We start from the raw sequence: 19,874 nt of genomic DNA, 5'->3' as shown, positions 1-19,874 counted from the left end.
CAGCCATTGACAGCGAGTGATGACTGTCACTGCCCAACTTGGGCAATTCATGTTGAAATGTTGACATGTCGGTTGGGGCACACCTGTCCCATACACATTCACTGATTGCCCAACGGCTGTATATGTGTCCCTATATATTACAATGACAATTAATGTGACGTCAACGTTATGTTGAATAAAGCATCAGCGTCAGTGGACTTTTTTTCTTCATATGAAGAATATTTATGCTGATGGGACTTGCAGGTGAAGCGCCGATCACAATCGCAGCATGCTTGGCAACGTAACTTTCCATTTGCACTGTCATCTAAGCATTCCGTTATGAGCACTGTACTCTGATTAAATTGCTCATATTGGATTTATTAAGAAGTGAATGTAAAAACCCACTCACAGGTAGCCGACCGTTTCCCCTCTTCCGACCATGTGGATGAGACGTGCACACACACACACACACACACCCATGCACGCACCCCCCCCCCACCACCACCACCACACACATGTATAAACATATGTATATATATATATATATATATATATATATATATATATATATATATATATATATATATATATATATATTTATTTATTTATTTATTTATTTATTTATTTTTCTTGAGAGCTCAGAATTGTTCATTCAGCAGTCTCTCTCTCTCTCTCTCTCTCTCTCTCTCTCTCTCTCTCTCTCTCTCTCTCTCTCTCTCTCTCTCTCTCTCTCTCTCTCTCTCTCTCTCGCATATTTTTTACATGCGTATGTGCGCATTTGTGTGTGAGATGTCCACATATAGTCAGTCCAGGCTTCAGTCTGCTACCATCCAGAACCCATGACACTTCTTAGACTGTACTGTCAGCCCAGATATTGACTTTGACAAAACTTCGACAAAACCCAGAGACTCCCGCTCATGTGCTCTTTCAAGTCACTTACCAGAACCAGATCATTGGCAAAGGCAAGCATGCCGCCGCATGCACATCACTGGTGATAACTTCCGTAACCACCAAGCAAGATAATTTCACAATCAAATTGTGACATATTTTCAAAATGGATCTCTATGAAATTGGTTGCGCACATATGTTCAGGTCAATAGCCGAGACGGGAGAATCACTGCGTCTTTAGGGTGCATAAGAAAGGTGTGTAAGCAATTGACTTAAGCGCGAATGGGAGAATATGCCCCGATGTGCGTATCTACCTGCCTCTTTAGAAAGAACTTCCCCAACTGTTAGATTAGTGCCTTTCATAACATATGAAGTCTGATCAGAAGTCTGATGGCTATTAATCCTCCTTCAGTGATGGTAATTCAATCTGTGTGGGAATCTGAAATGGGTATGCAAATTTCTTATATGATTTGGGACAAGCGCATTAAAGGTGAAGTCAACATTTCTTGACAACAATATATGTGACCAGACTAGTCTAAACATGACATTCGGATTAATATTACATTTGTGTAATATGAGTTGTGCAGCAAAATCCAGCCATTTTTATCCATCTCAGGCACGCCCATTTTACCACTTGCTGTCGAGTGAAAATGACATCACAGTTGCTCAGGTCTCAGGTAACAACCAATCACAGCTCAGCTTCAGAAAACATGTGAGCTGTGATTGGTCGTTCCCTAGTAACCAGACACTGAATGAATGGAAGAAAACTAATGGATGAATAAATGGATATTCCATATGCTCTTCCAGACCTTGGCGTTAAGAAATGTTCTTGATCTGGATTTTTTAAGAATTTTGTTGAATACCTCTGAATTCCCAGTCTCCTGCAAAAGGGTTTTGCCAGTCACCTGAACTGAAAGAAACAACTTTGAACTGTCTTATGGAATGTGGAAGATGGTTGCACATAACTGCTATTATCTAACAACAACAAAAAAGGTGCTTAGTGAAAATGCCGAGTAGCCACAGGAGCTGGTGAGCAAAAAAAGGTAATAATGTTAATAAGCCTTGTACTTATCCTTCAGGTTTTCGTGAACCACGGTCAAGCCATTCATTTAATTAGATCATAATGAAGCAACTAGTTGACTCTACCCAGAAGCACCTGGTAAAGTGTGGAAATCCAGGCATTACAGTATTGCAGGGAGAAGGATGAATCCCCTTGGCTTTACACCTCAGCTGTGCTGTACTGCATCCTTCCTTACTACAGTGGCTTTTGGGCATTTGGGTGTGTCTCCTTATGATATTTATTATTCTGGTACATTTGTATGTGGGGAGGTATAAAGATGTGTTTGAACTGTGCAAGCCCCTTTGCCTTTAAAAGATTTGTTTCAGGTATCCTCGGTGTTATTAATGGTGGAGGAGCATAATAACTAACTTCAGTATAGGCCGCGTGAGTTAACTTTACACTGAGTAACTGTGTGAATAAAAGTTTAAATAATCGTCATGGATGGATTCTTTGAGTGAATGAGTATGTTTTTTTTTTGTTTTTTTTTTGCAGGGACAATATGTGTGTGTATTGTCCAGACAGTGAGTGGGGTTACCTTGTAGTTCTGGCTTTTGATTGGACAGGATCTGGTAGAAGATGTGGTAGCCTCTCTCTCCTGGCTGCTGAAACACCACCCTGGACTTTTCCAGAAGGTCTGAAGAGGATCCAAAATGAGTCAGAAGTAATTGAACCACCAGTATGTGACCGGCTCTGGCAAAAGGGTCCTCATGTGCCAAAAAAAAAAAAATCAAAATTGAGATATTGATATATTCGAATTCTGCACTTAATTCCCTTTAAAATGATATATAATACATGGATGTAGCTCAAAAATTGACAAAGTTACAGCAGTTTTAATGTTGGAAGGTTGAAATCCCTAGTTTTGAGAAAAAGGGCTTTAAAGTTTTGGTACTTGCATCTTTCAAATGTCTTTTGCAACCAGTACCTTAGGAAAAAGATATGGACCTGAAATTTTCAGGAACTGTTCAAATATCAATGGAAAGTCAATTCCAATAGCAGGCAAGGACATTGTTCGAGATTTGAACCCTTTAAACGTTTTGGAAGTTTGACCTCTCAAGAGATGAAATGAGCCTCAACTTTGAAGATCACATTCAGCTGACAATTTATCTTCTGAGGCATCAGCCAAAGTTTGGTTATTTTATTGATGCTCCTTGTGATATTTTCTTACTTAAATGAGGTCATATTACCACAATGGGAAATTTGATTTCATAATTTTGTGTCAATTAAAAGATTATTTGCCAGTTGATGTGGCCTGTGATAAGATGCAGCATTGGTTTGGGGTCAATAGGTCACATGGCCTGGAAGCTATTGAGCTCAGAAGCTAAAATTTACAGAGATAGAGAGGGAAAAAAAATGTTAAAAATAAGCGGAGGTCTAAAATGAAAAAATAAAAGGTGTGCATCATCTATCAGACATGGCACTATGATGCAGCATTGGTTTGGGGTCAATAGGTCACATGGCCTGGAAGCTATTGAGTCAAGAAGCTGAAATTTACAGATAATGAGAAAAAAATTTGTTAAAAATAAGCGGAGGTCTAAAATGAAAAACTAAAAGGTGTACAGGCCACTATGATGCAGCATTGGTTTGGGGTCAAAAGGTCACTTGGCCTGGAAGCTATTGAGTTCAGAATCTAAAATTTACAGATAAAGAGAAAAAAAAATTGTTAAAAATAAGTGGAGGTCACAATAATGATGAGGTATCCCCGACAATATTATGGGAGGCAACCAAGTGTGTTTTGAGAGGTAACATTATTGCAATCTGCTCTAGATTAAAGAGAGAAAGACTTGCTGAAACAACGCAGTTAGAAGACGAAATTCGTAAATTAGAGCGAGATTATCAGATAATGCAAAAAGATGACACACTTACCATGTTAAAGGAGAATAGACAGAAATTAAATGACCTATTAACCTATAAAGCTGAAGGGCAGCTTCGATTTTTGAACCAAAAGTATTACGAATTTAGTAACAGGGCCAGTCGGCTCTTGGCATTTCAGCTGCGTAAAGCACAATCGAGCAGAACAGTACATAAGATCAGATGCCCAAATTCTGGCGATATGATGCTTCAGCCCGATGACATTGCAAATCCATTTGCTGCTTATTACCAGGATTTGTATAAGGCGGAAAGTTACCCAGATAAGAAAGAAAAAACAAGGAATTTCTTTAATTAAATTAAAATTGATCAACTGACTGAGGAGGAGGCAGAGCAGATAACAGGCCCGATTACAAAAGAGGAGATAAAAAAAAAGTATTTTGAAACTTAAAAGTAACAAAACCCCTGGAGTGGATGACGTCCCAGGAGAAATATATAAAGCTTTTGAAAAGGAATTGACGCCACTTTTACATAAGGTGTATAATTATGTACTTTCGGCAGGTGAAGCTCCTCAGTCATGGCCTGAAGCGATTATTTGTGTTATTCATAAAGAAGGAAAGGATCCAACCCTTTATACATCTTATCTATCAGTCTCCTATATGTTGATATGAAAATACTTACCACCATCATTGCTGATAGAATTCAGTGTCATATCCAGAAACTGGTAAAAGCTGATCAAACAGGTTTTATAACAGGTAGACATGGAGCAGATAATGTTAGAAATCTTCAATTAGTAGCACAGGAAAGGAGTACCCCATCATTGTTTTTAAGTCTGGATGCTGAGAAGGCGTTCGATCGGGTTGATTGGGACTTTCTGCTACAGACAATACAATATATGGGTTTCAATGATACGTTTATTACATGGGTCCAAATGTTTTATAAAAATCCCAGGTCACGAGTGAGGGTTAACGGACACTGCTCGGATTTTTTTCCACTGGGACGTGGGACTAGACAGGGTGAAGTCCTTTCGCCGTTATTATTTGCTCTTAGCATCGAGCCCCTTGCTGAGTTAATTCGATCAAATCCACTCATACAGGGAATAAGAGACAAAAAAGATGGCTGTCATAAATTGTGCCTTTTTGCTGATGATATTTTGTTATTTTTGGAGAACCCCATCACTTCCGTGCCAGCCTTGCTTAATAGTCTGGATCAGTACAGTATGGTATCAGGTTATAAAATTAACACAAATAAATCAGAAGCATTGATTCTTGTGGGTAACTGGCCACCACAATTAGACAGCCTTGTTTCTTTTAGGCAATAAAAACAGGGATTTAGATATCTGGGTGTAACTCTTTCTCCCAAGACAACACAGTTGTTTTCATCAAATTATGACAAACTTTTCAAGGAAATTAAAAATGACTTGAGTAAATGGGATATACTTCCACTGTCCCTTCTGGGTAGGATTGAATGCATCAGAATGAATGTTCTTCCAAGGTTACTCTTTTTGTTTCAAAACCTCCCGATTTTTATACCCCAGTCTGCATTTATATTATTAGACAAATTAATATCAAAATGTATCTGGCAGAACAGGAGACCAAGAATCCGTCTTAAAATCTTGATGCTGGGTAAAGAGCATGGTGGGCTGGGACTTCCCAACATCAAACTGTATTATTGGGCTGCCCAAATAAAAGCAATGGCGGCCTGGATCATACGGAATCCGGAGTCACACTGGGTTTCATTGGAGGAGCATTCATTACCAGGTATTTCCCTTTCAACTGGAAGCGATTGAGCTCTGAAGCTAGATAGAGATAGAGGGAAAAAAAATGTTAAAAATAAGTGGAGCTCAATAGCTCCCAGGCCATGTGACCTATTGACCCCAAACCAATCCTGCATCTTAGTGGCCTGTCTGAATGATGATGCACACCTTTTAGTTTTTCATTTTAGACCTCCACTTATTTTAAACATTTTTTTTTCCTGTATATCTGTAAATTTTAGCTTCTGAGCTCAATAGCTTCCAGGCCATGTGACCTATTGACCCCAAACCAATGCTGCATCATAGTGGCATGTCTGATCGATGATGCACACCTTTTATTTTTTCATTTTAGACCTCCGCTTATTTTTAACCATTTTTTTTTTCCTGTATATCTGTAAATTTTAGCTTCTGAGCTCAATAGCTCCAGAGCCATGTGACCTATTGACCTCAAACCAGTGCTGAATCATAGTGCCATGTCTGATAGATGAAGCACACCTTTTAGTTTTTCATTTTAGACCTCCACTTATTTAAAAAAAAAAAAATCTTATTATCTGTACATTTTAGCTTCTGAGCTCAATAACTTTCAGGCCATGTGACTTTTTGACCCCAAACCAATGCTGCATAATAGTGGCATGTCTGATAGATGATGCACACCTTTTATCTTTTCATTTTAGACCTCCATTTATTTTTAACAATTTCTTTTTTTCTCCTTATCTGTAAATTTTAGCTTCTGAGGCCATGTGACCTTTTGACCCTTACCGTAACCTCAACCATAACCCAATTCAAACCTAAACTCTAATATGAAGTCTTCACCCTCAAAAAGAGATCTGAACTTGTGGGGACCACCAAAAGGGGACAAGTTCAGGTCGGTCACCACAATGGTTGTTAAAACTGGAAAAACATTGCGTGTATGGGCCCCACAATGTAGCAAAGACAAAGACACAAAAACGCACACACACATATATTAGGGGTGGAAAAAACAATGTTTTGTTTGCATTCTGCTCAGTACTTTTACAAACCCCCACCGTTAGGAGCGCTAATCCAAGGGTCATGGTTAAAGTGGCGCGTCATGGCATGTGCATCATATTAGGGCTGCACGATATTGGAAAAACATGCGATATGCGATATACTTGCTGAACATCGCGATATCGATATTATTGCGATATTTAACATGTACCTAAAGAAATTGCATTTTCATTACCTAATGAAAGAAAAACATTTATCATGGGGCAAAATAAGCAACCTTCATGTAATCTTAGTTAATTAATTGTAATTATGTCTTGATAATTTTCAAGTATTGAATGGCGATGCACATTTTAGTTAGCATCTGACTGGTAAAATTCATATAAAAAGCATAAAATTCCATATAAAACTTATTGCGTGCCTTTGCGATTGCAAGGGCCAATATTGCGATATCGATATTTTTTCGATATATTGTGCAGCCCTACATCATATCCTTCCAGCCAATTATTTTACCGCAGGGCGGGTATAGCCTCAGAGGATTCTCGGGTTGCATTAATAGTCCAAAGCCATGACTAACGAGTCTGTAAACATCCACCACAAGATTTCTGGTACATAAAATGGTCATTGCAATTTTGAAGCATTTTAAATTTTTGATGAAAACAAATATCAACAAATAAAAAATATGGATTAGCATATTTCATTGTCACATAATAATGTTTGAAAGAGTCACAAAGTGAACTTACAAATGTCAATATCAGCCGATGCCAACTTTCCTGTCGGCCCAAAGTGAATTCTGATGAATTTTCCCTGCAGAAAATGGACAACACAGACTTACCACAACAAACAAACCAGCAGCTTTATCAGTGAAGCCCAGACTCTTGCCCGAGCTACATCGTCCAGCTTTTCAGGGGAATATCAAGAGAGAGTCTCTCTGGGATAACTGAGCATCCTACCCTATCGCTAAAGGAGAGCCCATATACTTTGCGGAGTAAACTCATTTCAGCCGCTTGAAAAAAACAGGGGTAGCGGTCGGGCCATCCACTCCAGCCAGCCGCAGCACGGCGCCTCCGCTCGTTGTTCCATTTGAGTACTTGCGGTGTTTCGCGTGCTTGCAGCAAAATTATGATGGCAATATTTGATGCAAAATGTTTGTAGTCTGTATATATATTGTGCATTTTTGACAATGACGCTGGCTGGCTGTCGAGGGTGTGGTTGTATTACTGTTAAAACTGTGAATAGATTTTTCATCTATAAAAAACCTGGAAAAAACAGTGGCCCATACTTCCCACTCATGAAATGTTATGGCAGAACCGTTTTAATGAATGAATGCTTTAACATGATAATAGTCATATTCTTATTGGAACTATCCATCCATCCATTTTCTTGACCGCTTATTCCTCACAAGGGTCGTGTGGGGTGCTGGCGCCTATCTCAGCTGGCTCTGGGCAGTAGACAGGGGACACCCTGGACTGGTTGCCAGCCAATCGCAGGGCACACAGAGACGAACAACCATCCATTCACACAAGCACACCTAGGGACAATTCGGAGCGCCCAATTAACCTGCCATGCATGTCTTTGGAATGTGGGAGGAGACCGGAGTACCCGGAGAAGACCCACGCGGGCACGGGGAGAACATGCAAACTCCACCCAGGAAGGCCGGAGCCTGGACTCGAACCGGAGTCCTCAGAACTGGGAGGCGGACGTGCTAACCACTCAACCACGGATTAGGGATGTTTGATACCACTCTTTTTCAGACCGATACGCAACTCTTGAGTAATCACATACCAAACACCGATACTACTAATAAATGAAATTCCCCACCCAAAAATGACAGATGATTTAAAAAAAAAAAAGATCTACATACCCCAATGTATTATTTTTCCTTAACATTGCATGAAATTAATGGCAACATTGTATTCTTATAATTTCTCATTTCTAGCTCCTAATCGTAAAACTGTTGCAGGAGGACAACCGATAATGGTATCGGTCACCGCCACGAGTACCAATAGCTTAAAATAAGACTGGTATTGCCACCGATATTGTTATCTGGTATCGGTAGTCGCTGATATTCAGGATGATACTACCTCCGCCTCAATTTGAGCCAGGAAAAACCCTGCAAAAATGTACTTCTAAGAGTAGTTTTACTTTTACATGAGTAGATGTGTGTAGAAGACACGATACTCTTACTCCGATATATTGGGCTACACTAGAGTCGTTACCCGTTGCCCCATTCATTCATTAGATTTACTGTATTTTCACGTAAGCGCTCCGCTTGACTGACTGTGTGGGAGCATTTCCGCTGACACATTGCTTATAAACAGGAAACACAGTCCTGGTTGTAGATTGAAGCCTAATTTATGCCACCACGTTTGCTCTCGCGTTGATAACCGCCGTAGATCACATGACCTACGGCGTTCATGAATTTTAAGTGCTGCGTCGCTCGTGGCCGGCTGCGGTGCACACGTCGCCAATCCTTGAACGCCGTAGATGGCGGGGCGTAGCTCGCTTCTGATTGGTCCGTTCAATGGCGTTTTTTATTTTTATTTTTCTCTCTCCCCCACCCCCCGCCCAGATAGTTTCCGTGAAGGCAACTGGCGGCGCAAATCGACTTCCTGCTCGGAGACCACGGCTGTGCATGTGGATATGTGCCTGGGACGAGAGGTGGAAAACAACAATAACTTATAAAAAAAAAAAAAAAAAAAAAACGTGTTCGCTAAGCGCATGGCTGTTGTGTTTGGGCGAGTTTACGGCCGACACCCCTGCAAATTGGCAATAATTAATTGCCACGGTGATGAACTTACTCTCCCCCCGGCTTTGTTTCGTGTTTCTGAATTAAATTGAACTTCCTGAATCCGTCATAAAATGCAGAGGAATCGCCAATCTGTGGCGTCCCAGCCATAGCGACAGCGGGACTTGGAGTGAAACTCCAGCAGACACAGATGTGTATTGCGCACAAGTCGGAAGGCAAACGCACGAGCGGAGCTACGCCGTAACGCCTCCGCGCGAACCTCTCGCAGAAGCATACTGAGGCCTTGACAGGCATGATAAGAACCCAAAAGAATCAACTGAAAGATGACGTGTTAGTGCTTTTGCTTTAAGAAACAACACCTATGGTTGTTAAACTGGGAGGCAGCGCCAAGCGAGTTGTGCAACAATTTGTGAATGGATGTGCATGTTTGGGATACTACCATGTCTGCTTGCACTGTTGTTCGAGATCGAAAAGTTATTTTTTATTTTATTTTATGATTTGAAGATGCCATCATTTGAAAATAATTTTATGTTTTTGTCTGTCTAATGACATTGTTTTTTTTTTTTTATTTTTTTTTTTTTTTTTTTTTTTTTAAATAAATCAGACTTCATGTTAAAGCAGTTACTCAGTAGCCTACTTGAGTATTGTTTTCGGTGAATACTTTTTTACTTGAGTGATTTTTTGATGACTACTTTTTACTTTTACTTGAGTAGTATTATTTCGAAATAACACTATTCTTACTTTAGTGCAATTTTTGGCTAATCAACCCACCTCTGGTCATGACCCACAGCTTGTGACCATAGGTGAAGCTAGAAATGCAGATCGACCAGTAAATCGAGAGCTTCAGATTTTGACTAAGCTCCTTCCTCACCCCAACAGACCGATACCGAGTCCACATCACAGCAGACGCTACACTGATCCACCTGTCGAGCTCCCGCTCCATCCAATCCTCACTAGTGAACACGACCCCAAGATACTTGAAATCCTCCACTTGGGGCAGATCTTATCCCTGACCCAAAGAGTGTACTCCACACTAACAAGGGGCGAGCTGAGCTAACAAGGGTTTGTGCGTTTTGCTTTTGGTTTTGAATGACTGAATTGTAAACAGGGAGATAACAGTATTGCTTTGACACTTTTCCAATGTGACAAATATGTTAGCCTAGTGTCTTGATTGGTTTTCCATATCTGATGTTGATATGATGGCTGGAATCAAACACCATACTGCACAAAGGTCCCAGATCTTAGCAAAAGGTGTCAATTGTCCATTAGTGGTCATAATAAGGTGAATTTTCTAGTCAGCTGCAGCAGTTGAACTCACAAAGCGGGAGGAGTTGTCATTGCGAATGGTTTTGGCGTTTCCAAAGGCCTCCATGGCAGGATTGGCTTCTATGATCTGGTCCTCCAGTGATCCCTGAGAACACACACAACACACAAGCATGTGATGATCACAGTGTCATAGTGTCACAAAAGTGTAACACAAATCACATGCTCATCAGACATTTTGGAATGAATGGAAGACAACATACTCCTTTCTTCACTGTTTCTCCAAGAGCGGCAATGATGGCAAAGTACTGGATCACTCGCTTTGTGTTGACTGTTTTTCCTGCACCCGACTCGCCACTAATGACAGCAACAACAATAACAAACGACGACAAGAGGAACAGTGAGAAAAATCAATTATCATTATGAGAGACCATGCCTTTCCTTAGTTTTTTTCCAACTGCAAAACTAGTAATAGATGCTAGTGCTCCACAATTTCCATGTGTTGATTTAGAATCTGATACAAACATCTAGAAAGCTCACTTGCTCCATTTTAAAGAGCTGCAATTGGTCTTCGTTAACATTCAAATCATGTTAGTTGTTGACAATAGGACATTGTACCATGACCTGACTTGTACCTCCGGGTGGCTATAGCCCAAGAGTTCTTTGATTACGTCACTATTAATCAAGCCCTTCTACGGGATTTGACCAAGGCAGAGCAATTGAGCAAACAAGGTAAATGGCTTGATTGGTTATTATAGCTCCCTTGCAATTGGTTGACGATCAGGGTGTACCCCGCCTCTTGCAGGATGGATGGATGGATGGATGGATCATGGATGTTTATAGCCTTATTCTCTGCTGTGGCGGCCATGGTTCAGGGTGCTCTCCCCAAGTCATGTGTCGTTGTGTCCTTGGGAAAGACACTTCACACACAGTGCCACTCACACTGGAAACTTCTCCGCCTGGGAGACCATGTGTGGCTTAGGTGATGTGAGTGAGTGAGTGAGTGAGTGAGTGAGTGAGTGAGTGAGTGAGTGAGTGAGTGAGTGAGTGAGTGAGTGAGTGAGTGAGTGAGTGATTTAAAAAAAAAAAAAAGAGGCTTAGCCATGAGTGGTAACTCTAATGACCATAAGTATGGGTGAATATTTTGCATATTTGGCAGGTTGGCTTCATGACATTGGAGGGTTTACGCGTAGGGTATTTGTGTTTTAAAAAAAATGAGTTACACTGACAACCAGCATGTAGATGTTTTGGGGATCTGTTTGGCTTTTCAAAACGTCCATCACCAAGGAGCTTCGCTATGACTGGCTCAAGTGACGACGAGGTTTGGAAGGAAAACCGTTTGACGCACAAAGACGGCCATTGGGTTGCGTGGATCTTGCGCCCGTTGAAACATCTTTCTATTGGACAAAACAAGGTATCATTCGGAAGCCAATCCGCAACTGTTTGTTCACGAGTGTTGCGAGGCTAATCCGTACAGCCAAGCTGAAGCTACAAGTCAAACCAGGGTTGATGTTGTACGTATTTTGCAACTTGGACACACCTTGCAGCAGCTAATAACATAGCTTTGTGGATTAAAGGGTCAGTGTGGAAGATTTTTTTTTCCAGAATACTTTGACTGGACCCTTTTAGATACCTTAATTGGAGGTACTGAGGGCTAAGCGGAGGCTTAGAGGAGATCGAGCCTTTGCTGTTGCCTCCCTTTGGAACGACCTACCACTAAATATTAGGCAGTCCCCCTCTTTATCTTCTTTTAAAACACGTCTTAAGACACATCTGTATTCTTTGGCTTTTGGTGCAACATGAGACTTGTTCTTGGTGTTTTGTGGTATGACTTTGATGTTTAGTCTACTTATTTATGCATTTATTTAGTTATTTATTCACTCGCCTATTCTTATTAATTTACTGATGTGAAATTTATTTACTTGTAAAAAAAAAAAAAAAAAACTTCAAAATGTTTGCTTTGTTCTTGTTTTGTTACATTATTCTTTTCTGTACTTATCATCTTCTGAGTATAGAACTATAATCCACATTTCAATAAAAGCTGCATTAACTTGACCGAGATGATCCTATCTTCTCAAAATTTCACACATTTGATGAGAGTCCAGCCCTTAAGACATCTACGAACTTATATTTCATCTTACTAATAGCGCCACCTAGTGGCATTTTTTTTTCTTACGAATTTTCTTCTACGTTTTTCTCCAAACACGTTAACTGGACCTACCTCATATTTGCTCAGATGAGGGTTTCCGCCTTCATGATGTCACACCACGAAGTTTGTGAGTTTTCGCGAATCGCTGTGGGCGTGGCTAAGCACTGTTCGCCAAGAAAACAACGCCAGTTTTGAGGGTCCAAACATGCACAGAAACTCATGAAACTTGGCACACACATCTCGCCTGGTAAAATGAGCAATATTTTATTGTTGATTGTGCTATTTTTACAAAAATGACTCAATAGCGCCCCCTAGAAATTTTTAACGAAGCAGCCCCGGTTGTATGTTTAAGCAAGATCTACGAAAATTTTTAGGTGTATGAGGGAGCCAAAAACCTACAAAAAAGTCTCTTGGACCCATATGCTAAAATAAACAGGAAGTGAGCTACGAATTTTTGAATGTCCCATTTTTGACGATTTTTGCACATTTTCAGGGGGCATACTTTTGCCCACTTCTCCTACACGTTTTATCCGACTGACTTTAGACTTGACCTGGACCATGCCAAGACCTGAGCCAGCAACAGATGGAAAAATCTTGACTTTTGGAAATACTATATAATGAGGGCGGGGCATCAAAATTTGTGTTTCACACTGAAAAAGGATATGCTTAATAACTCCCCGATACATGCTCCAAAAAATCCCAAACTTGACATGTATGTTTATCGTGAAGGTATCTCTATGACAACATTCAGTTATATATGCAACGCCACCTTGCCCTTGAGGCATGAAAAAAAAATACCCCACTTACGGTATTTTTACAAAAATTGTAAACTCAATCTCAGTGTGATAACTAAGTCATTTATGAATATTCTTTTACTTTCCACCACTCAAAATGTTCACTGGCATCAGACCGATCCAAACATATGTATTTTTTATTTATTTTTATTTATTTTTGATAGCCTCTATGGACGTTAAAAGCAGTATCGTGAATGAAGGATATGCTTAATAACTCCCCGGTACATGCTTCAAAAAATCCCAAACTTGACATGTATATTTATAGTCAAGGCCTGAAGGTATCTCTATGACAAAATTCAGTTATAAATACAGCGCCACCCCGTCCTTGAGGCATAAAAAAACAAAAAACAAAAAAACAAAAAAAACAAAACAAAACACTTCCGGTATTTTGTACAAAATATGAAAACTCATTGTAAGTATTATAACTAAGTCATTTATGAATAATTATTTTACTTTCCACTACTCAAGATGTTCACTGGTATCAGACCGATACAAACATATGTACTTTTTTATTTTGTTTTATTTATTTTTTATAGCCTCTATGGACAATAAAAGCGATATCGTGCAATGAGTACGAGCGATGATGGGTATATATACTTTTGGAAAAAATACCAATCAGGTCAACTCATTCCCAAAAAATAAAAAAAGACGCTGATTTTTGCAGATCTTAACAATCACCAAGACCCATTGAGCTTGGCACACACATCACACCTAGCAAAAACAATCCACATGTAAAGGTTTATCATGCCATGTGCAAAGAAATGTTGCTCCTAATGTGCCAGTACCCCAATGTGCGAGTACCCCAACGTGCAAGTACCCCGACGTGCAAGTAACCCAACGTGGCCCGGGCTGCGAGGGCCCTTTATAGCTGCTCGCAGCTCTAGTTATTAGGGCCCGAGCAGCGACCGCTGCGAGGTCCCTCTTGTTTTTGTAAGAATTCTTCTTCTTCTTCTTCTTCTTTATTCTCCGCAAACGATCGCATTTTTGAGGGCCTAAACATTTACGAAAACTCACCAAACTTTGCAGTCTCTTCGGGCCCGGCGAAAAATTAGATATTATGTAGTTGTCATAACAATGCGACTCTATAGCGCCCCCTAGCGTAGAAAAATAAAAACCAATCCCGGCCCGTTTGACCTAGAGCTCCGAAAATTGCCAGGCACGTGTAGCACCCTGAGACGCACAAAAAAAAAGTCAGTGGAAGCCATTTCCTAAAATGTACAGGAAGTGAGCTATGAATTTTTGAATGTCCAATTTTGGCCCATTTTGGCACATTCACTGTGGTCATACTTTTTCCCCCTTAGCAAATATTTTTCAGCCAGTTGACTTCAAACTTGCCATGTATCATCTCAAGACCAAAGACAACAACTGGGCAAAAAATCTTGACTTTTTGAAATACTATATGACGGGGGCGGGGCATCAAATATTGCCTTTAAAATTTCATTTGTCCAGAAAGACAAAATGCTGAATAACTCCCATGTACAAGCTCCAAAAAATCTCAAACTTCTCATGCAACTTAATAGTCACGGCCTGAAAACATCTATATGATAAAATTCTGTTATATATATAGCGCCACCTAGTGGTGACGATAAATGTCATACTTTACGTTTTTAGCTACTGTGCCAAGCTCTTTGAAGGGATCCAGTTGAAAATTGGTCAGACAAGCCTTAAGATGTTGATCATGCCCCACACCGAATATCGTAACTTTTCGCCAAAGGGCGTGGCCGCTACGGTGCCGCAAAGTCTGGTAATTTTTCGTGGCAATAAAAGCTGCTTTAACTAGACCCAGATGATCCTATCTTCTCAAAATTTCACACATTTGATGAGAGTCCAGCCCTTAAGACATCTACGAACTTATATTTCATCTTACTGATAGCGCCACCTACTGGCAATTTTTTTCTTACGATTTTTCTTCAATGTTTTTCTCCAACCACATTAACTGCACCTACCTCATATTTGCTCAGATGAGGGTTTCGATCTTCATGATGTCACAACACGAAGTTTGTGAGTTTTCGCGAATCGCTGTGGGCGTGGCTAAGCGCTGTTCGCCAAGAAAACAACACAAATTTTGAGGGCCTAAACCGGCACAGAAACGCATGAACCTTGGCACACACATCTGGCCTGGCAAAATGAGCGATATTTTATCCTGGATTGTGCTATTTTTACAAAAATGACTCAATAGCGCCCCCTAGAAAATTTTAATGAAACAGCCCCGGTTGTACGTTTAAGCAAGATCTACGAACATTTTTAGGTGTATGAGGGAGCCCAAGACCTACAAAAAAGTCTATTGGACCCATATGCTAAAATCAATAGGAAGTGAGCTACGAATTTTTGAATGTCCCATTTTTTACGATTTTAGCACATTTACAGGGAGCATACTTTTGCCCACTTCTCCTACACGTTTGATCCGACTGACTTCAGACTTGACCTGGGCTATGCCAACGACAGGGAGAAAAATCAAAATACTGTATGATGAGGGCGGGGCATCAAAATTTGTGTTTCGCAATGAAAAATGATATGCTTAATAACTCCCCGGTACATGCTCCAAAAAATCCCAAACTTGACATGTATGTTTATAGCCAAGGCCTGAAGCTATCTCTATGACAACATTCAGTTATATATAGAGCGCCACCTAGCCCTTGAGGCATGAAAAAAAAATACCCCACTTGCGGTATTTCTACAAAAAATGTAAACTCATTCTAAGTGTGATAACTAAGTCATTTATGAATATTCTTTTACTTTCCACCACTCAAAATGTTCACTGGCATCAGACCTAACCAAACATACATATTTTTGTTATTTAGTTTTATGTATTTTTGATAGCCTCTGTGGACATTAAAAGCAATATCGTGAATGAAGGATATGCTTAATAACTCCCAGGTACATGCTCCAAAAAATCCCATACTTGAAATGTAAGGTATCTCTATGACAAAATTCAGTTCTAAATACAGCGCCACCTAGTCCTTGATGCATATAAAAAAAAAAATGCCTCACTTACGGTATTTTTACAAAAATTGTAAACTCATTGTAAGTGTGATAACTAAGTCATTTATGAATATTCTTTTACTTTCCACCACTCAATATGTTCACTGGCATCAGACCGATCCAAACATATGTACTTTTTTTATTTAGTTTCTTTTTTTTTTATCGCCTCTATGAACAATAAAAGCAACATTGTGCAATGAGTACGATGATGTGTGTATATATACTTTTACGAAAAATACCAATCAGGGCAACTCATTGCCTAAAAATAAAAAAAAGACGCTGATTTTTGCAGATCTTAACAATCACCAAAACCCATTGAGCTTGACACACTCATCACACCTGGCAAAAAAAAAATAAAAAATCCACATGTAATGGTTTATCATGCCATTTTCAAAGAAATTCTGCTTCCAATGTGCCAGTACCCCAATGTGCAAGTACCCCAACGTGGCCCGGGCTGCGAGGGCCCTTTATAGCTGCTCGCAGCTCTAGTTTGTTTTGGGGTTTTTTAATGAAAAAAAAATTGAGCGAAAAAAATGTTAAAATAGGAATGTACAAGTGTTTAAATTATATGCAGTATGTGTCTCCTGTATGTATTTTTATTTCATTGGAGCTGGGAAAATTTTGATTGGAGATGGCTTTGGAAAGTTAACAGCAAAATAAAAACAATTAAAAAAAAAGAAAGAAAGAAAATTTGGCCCAACTGAATTAGCAATAGAATAGCCCTGACCTACAACTTTGTTATTTAAATGCCATATTTTTAAATATATAATTGTGGAGCATTTTGATACAGCACCTTGAGAGATAACCATAGAATATTTGTCATTATTTTTTTATTGATTACTATGGCTAGTTGAAAAGGGAAAGCCCTAATGGGTGAAGAGTGAATACTTACGTGATGAGCATCGACTGATTCTCACGATCTGTAGAAAAAGCACAGAGTGTAACGGTCAGTTCTTCAAACTTTTTATTCATGAATGAGGTCAGCCTCCCCCCTGGTTGTTTTTCTTATGACTTTATGCACAAGACAAACTATTGTCAAGGACTTGTTGCGTATCACGACAAATTTTATTCCAAACAAACACTATTCAAAAACTATTTTCTTCTCTTTGCTTGAGTCAAAAGTTCATCATCATCCAGTTTCTTTTCATCCATTTGCTTTAGTCTTGATGTCAACATTACGAATTAGTCCAGACAGCGGACACCGGACAATTTATGCAAGTCATGATGTACAGTGTGTACTGCACATGAGTCTTCGTGTGAGTGTTACACATCATTGACAACAGTGGAAAACTATCCAAAAGTTGTTTTCTTCCATACCTATAATAAGTTAAAGTCACATGTCAGTCACAACACGGAACAGCTTATTCAAAAGCTATTCTTTAAGCATCTGTCAAAAACACCTGTTTGGAGCATTCCACAGGTGAGTAAGTTAAGGAAACAGGTGAGGTGCGGATCACCACTTTGTATAGGAATGTTCGCACTCTGTGTACAAGTTGGGCATATACGCAAAATCACCATCGGATTCACGTGCTACCAGCCCGTTTTGTTCACACAACTGTGTATATGTTGATGAATCAGAATTCATTGTAAACTAGACAAAGTGGGAATGCTGAACGCTAAATGCTAATAAAAGACGAATGCATGTGAAATGCTTGAAGTACTAATAAAGTAAATCGAAAGATAATTTTGAAAATTGGAGTTGTATGATAAATAAAAATGTAAATAAAACAGAACTGCAACCAGTCGAAGGTGGGATTTGAACCCTCACCTCTTTTTTTTTTTTTTTAAACTGGTCCATGCACTGCCACACTGAGCCACAACAGACTTGCTGTCATCATTGGATGTCGCTGAATGCCAGAGTTAATGCCAGCGTGAACGTGTGAGCATTGAATTACATGCATTATATATAACATGTTAAATGAAGGATAATGAAAGATAAATTCTGTGAAATCTACAAATTATTAATTGTAGATGAATGATAAATTAAAGAAAAAAACAAACACTGCAGTTTCATGTGGTATTTGAACCCTCACCTCCTGTTTACTGGTCAATGTGCTGGCACACAAGCCACTGAGCCACAGCAGACTTGCTGTCATCATTGAAGTGCTGTGAAATTATACTGAAGGATGTCTTGCTTTATGCCAGAGTGAATGTGTTATTGAACATCAAATTAAATGCATTAAATATGTGTGTTAAATGAAGGATCATGAGAGATAAATTGTGTGAAAATTACAAATGATCAATTGTAAATGAATGGTAAATGAAAAAAAAAAGAAAAGTTGAACTGCAACCAGTGTAAGGTGGGATTCATCAAATGTACTAAATAAAAAAATAAATAAAAAATAGAGCTGCGAGCAGCTATACAGGGCCCTCCCAACCCGGGCCACGTTGGGGTACCTGCCCGTATAGCGGTACTGGTATGTTTGGGTACTGTTTCATAGGACAAGAACTGTCTAAATTGTAAATGTTTTTGCCATGCCTTGTGTGTGCAAAGTTTCATGAAAAGGCCAAAAATTATGCTTAACCCCAAAATAAAATCAAAATGGCGGACTTCCTGTTAGGTTTAGCATATTGCTACGTAATAGTTTTTTGTAGGTCTTAGGCTGATAGGTATCTGTCCCAATTTTCACAAATCTAGCTGAATCATAAAAGCTTCAGAAAAATGTATAGAGGGCACTATTGAGCCATTTATTGCAAATTGCACAAGAAATCTCTAAAATATTTACGATCATGACAGGTCTGATGTGTTTGCAAAGTTTCATGAGTTTGAGAAAAAGCAGCTTTTATCTTGGCAAACAATGTATCGCTACGGCAACGGCATGCGACAAAATAAGAAACTTTCGATATCTTTGCATCTTAAACATCTTTCGATGAGACACACCAAGTTTGAAGATGATCGAATAAATTATGTAGGAGGAATTTGTTAAAATATGGCCTCTATAAAAGGCCACCAAAAATAGCTACAAATCCCAACGTAAATCAAAATGGTGGACTTCCTGTTTGGTTTAGCATATAGCTCCAAGAGACTACTTTGTACATCGTGGGCTCTTATGTATGCCTCCAAATTATCATGGCGCTAGGTACGTACAACCGGGAATGCTTCGTTAAAGCGGAATTTTTGAACTCAAAATGTGATGCCCTGCCCTTGGGGGGACTTCCTGTTGGGTATAGCACATGGCACCCAAACATAAGTGGTGGAAAGTAAAATAATATTCATAAATGACTTAGTTATCACACTTACAATGAGTTTACAAATTTTACTGTATGTGTGATTTTTTTTTTTTTTTTTTATGCCTCAAGGTCGAGGTTGGGCTGTATTTCTAAGTGAATGTAGTCATAGCGATACCTTCAGGCCTTGACTATAAATACAGGTCAAGTTTGGGATTTATTTGAAGCATGTACCGGAGTGTTATTAAGCACATCCTTTTTCATTACGAAGGAAAAATTCAGCCCCGCCCTCATCATATAGTATTTTGAAAAGTCAAGAT

General features: G+C 39.4%; 1 protein-coding gene across 1 annotated transcript in view; it reads right to left on the bottom strand.

Moving 5' to 3' along the window:
- The window catches only part of LOC144014872 (myosin-7B-like), a 508,753-nt gene that overhangs the window by 387,405 nt on the left and 101,474 nt on the right, over positions 1-19,874 (bottom strand). Inside the window, exons 6-10 of the mRNA XM_077515180.1 lie at positions 17,279-17,306; positions 10,725-10,818; positions 10,517-10,609; positions 7,193-7,256; positions 2,463-2,561 (exon numbers count right to left, since the gene is read on the bottom strand). Coding sequence (XP_077371306.1) covers positions 2,463-2,561; positions 7,193-7,256; positions 10,517-10,609; positions 10,725-10,818; positions 17,279-17,306 — 378 coding nt within the window. The remainder of the gene's footprint in view (positions 1-2,462; positions 2,562-7,192; positions 7,257-10,516; positions 10,610-10,724; positions 10,819-17,278; positions 17,307-19,874) is intronic.

Source organism: Festucalex cinctus, chromosome 2 (genome assembly GCF_051991245.1).
Source record: "Festucalex cinctus isolate MCC-2025b chromosome 2, RoL_Fcin_1.0, whole genome shotgun sequence".
NCBI classification, from domain to species: Eukaryota; Metazoa; Chordata; class Actinopteri; order Syngnathiformes; family Syngnathidae; genus Festucalex; species Festucalex cinctus.
This window is presented reverse-complemented; position numbering and strand designations above follow the sequence as displayed.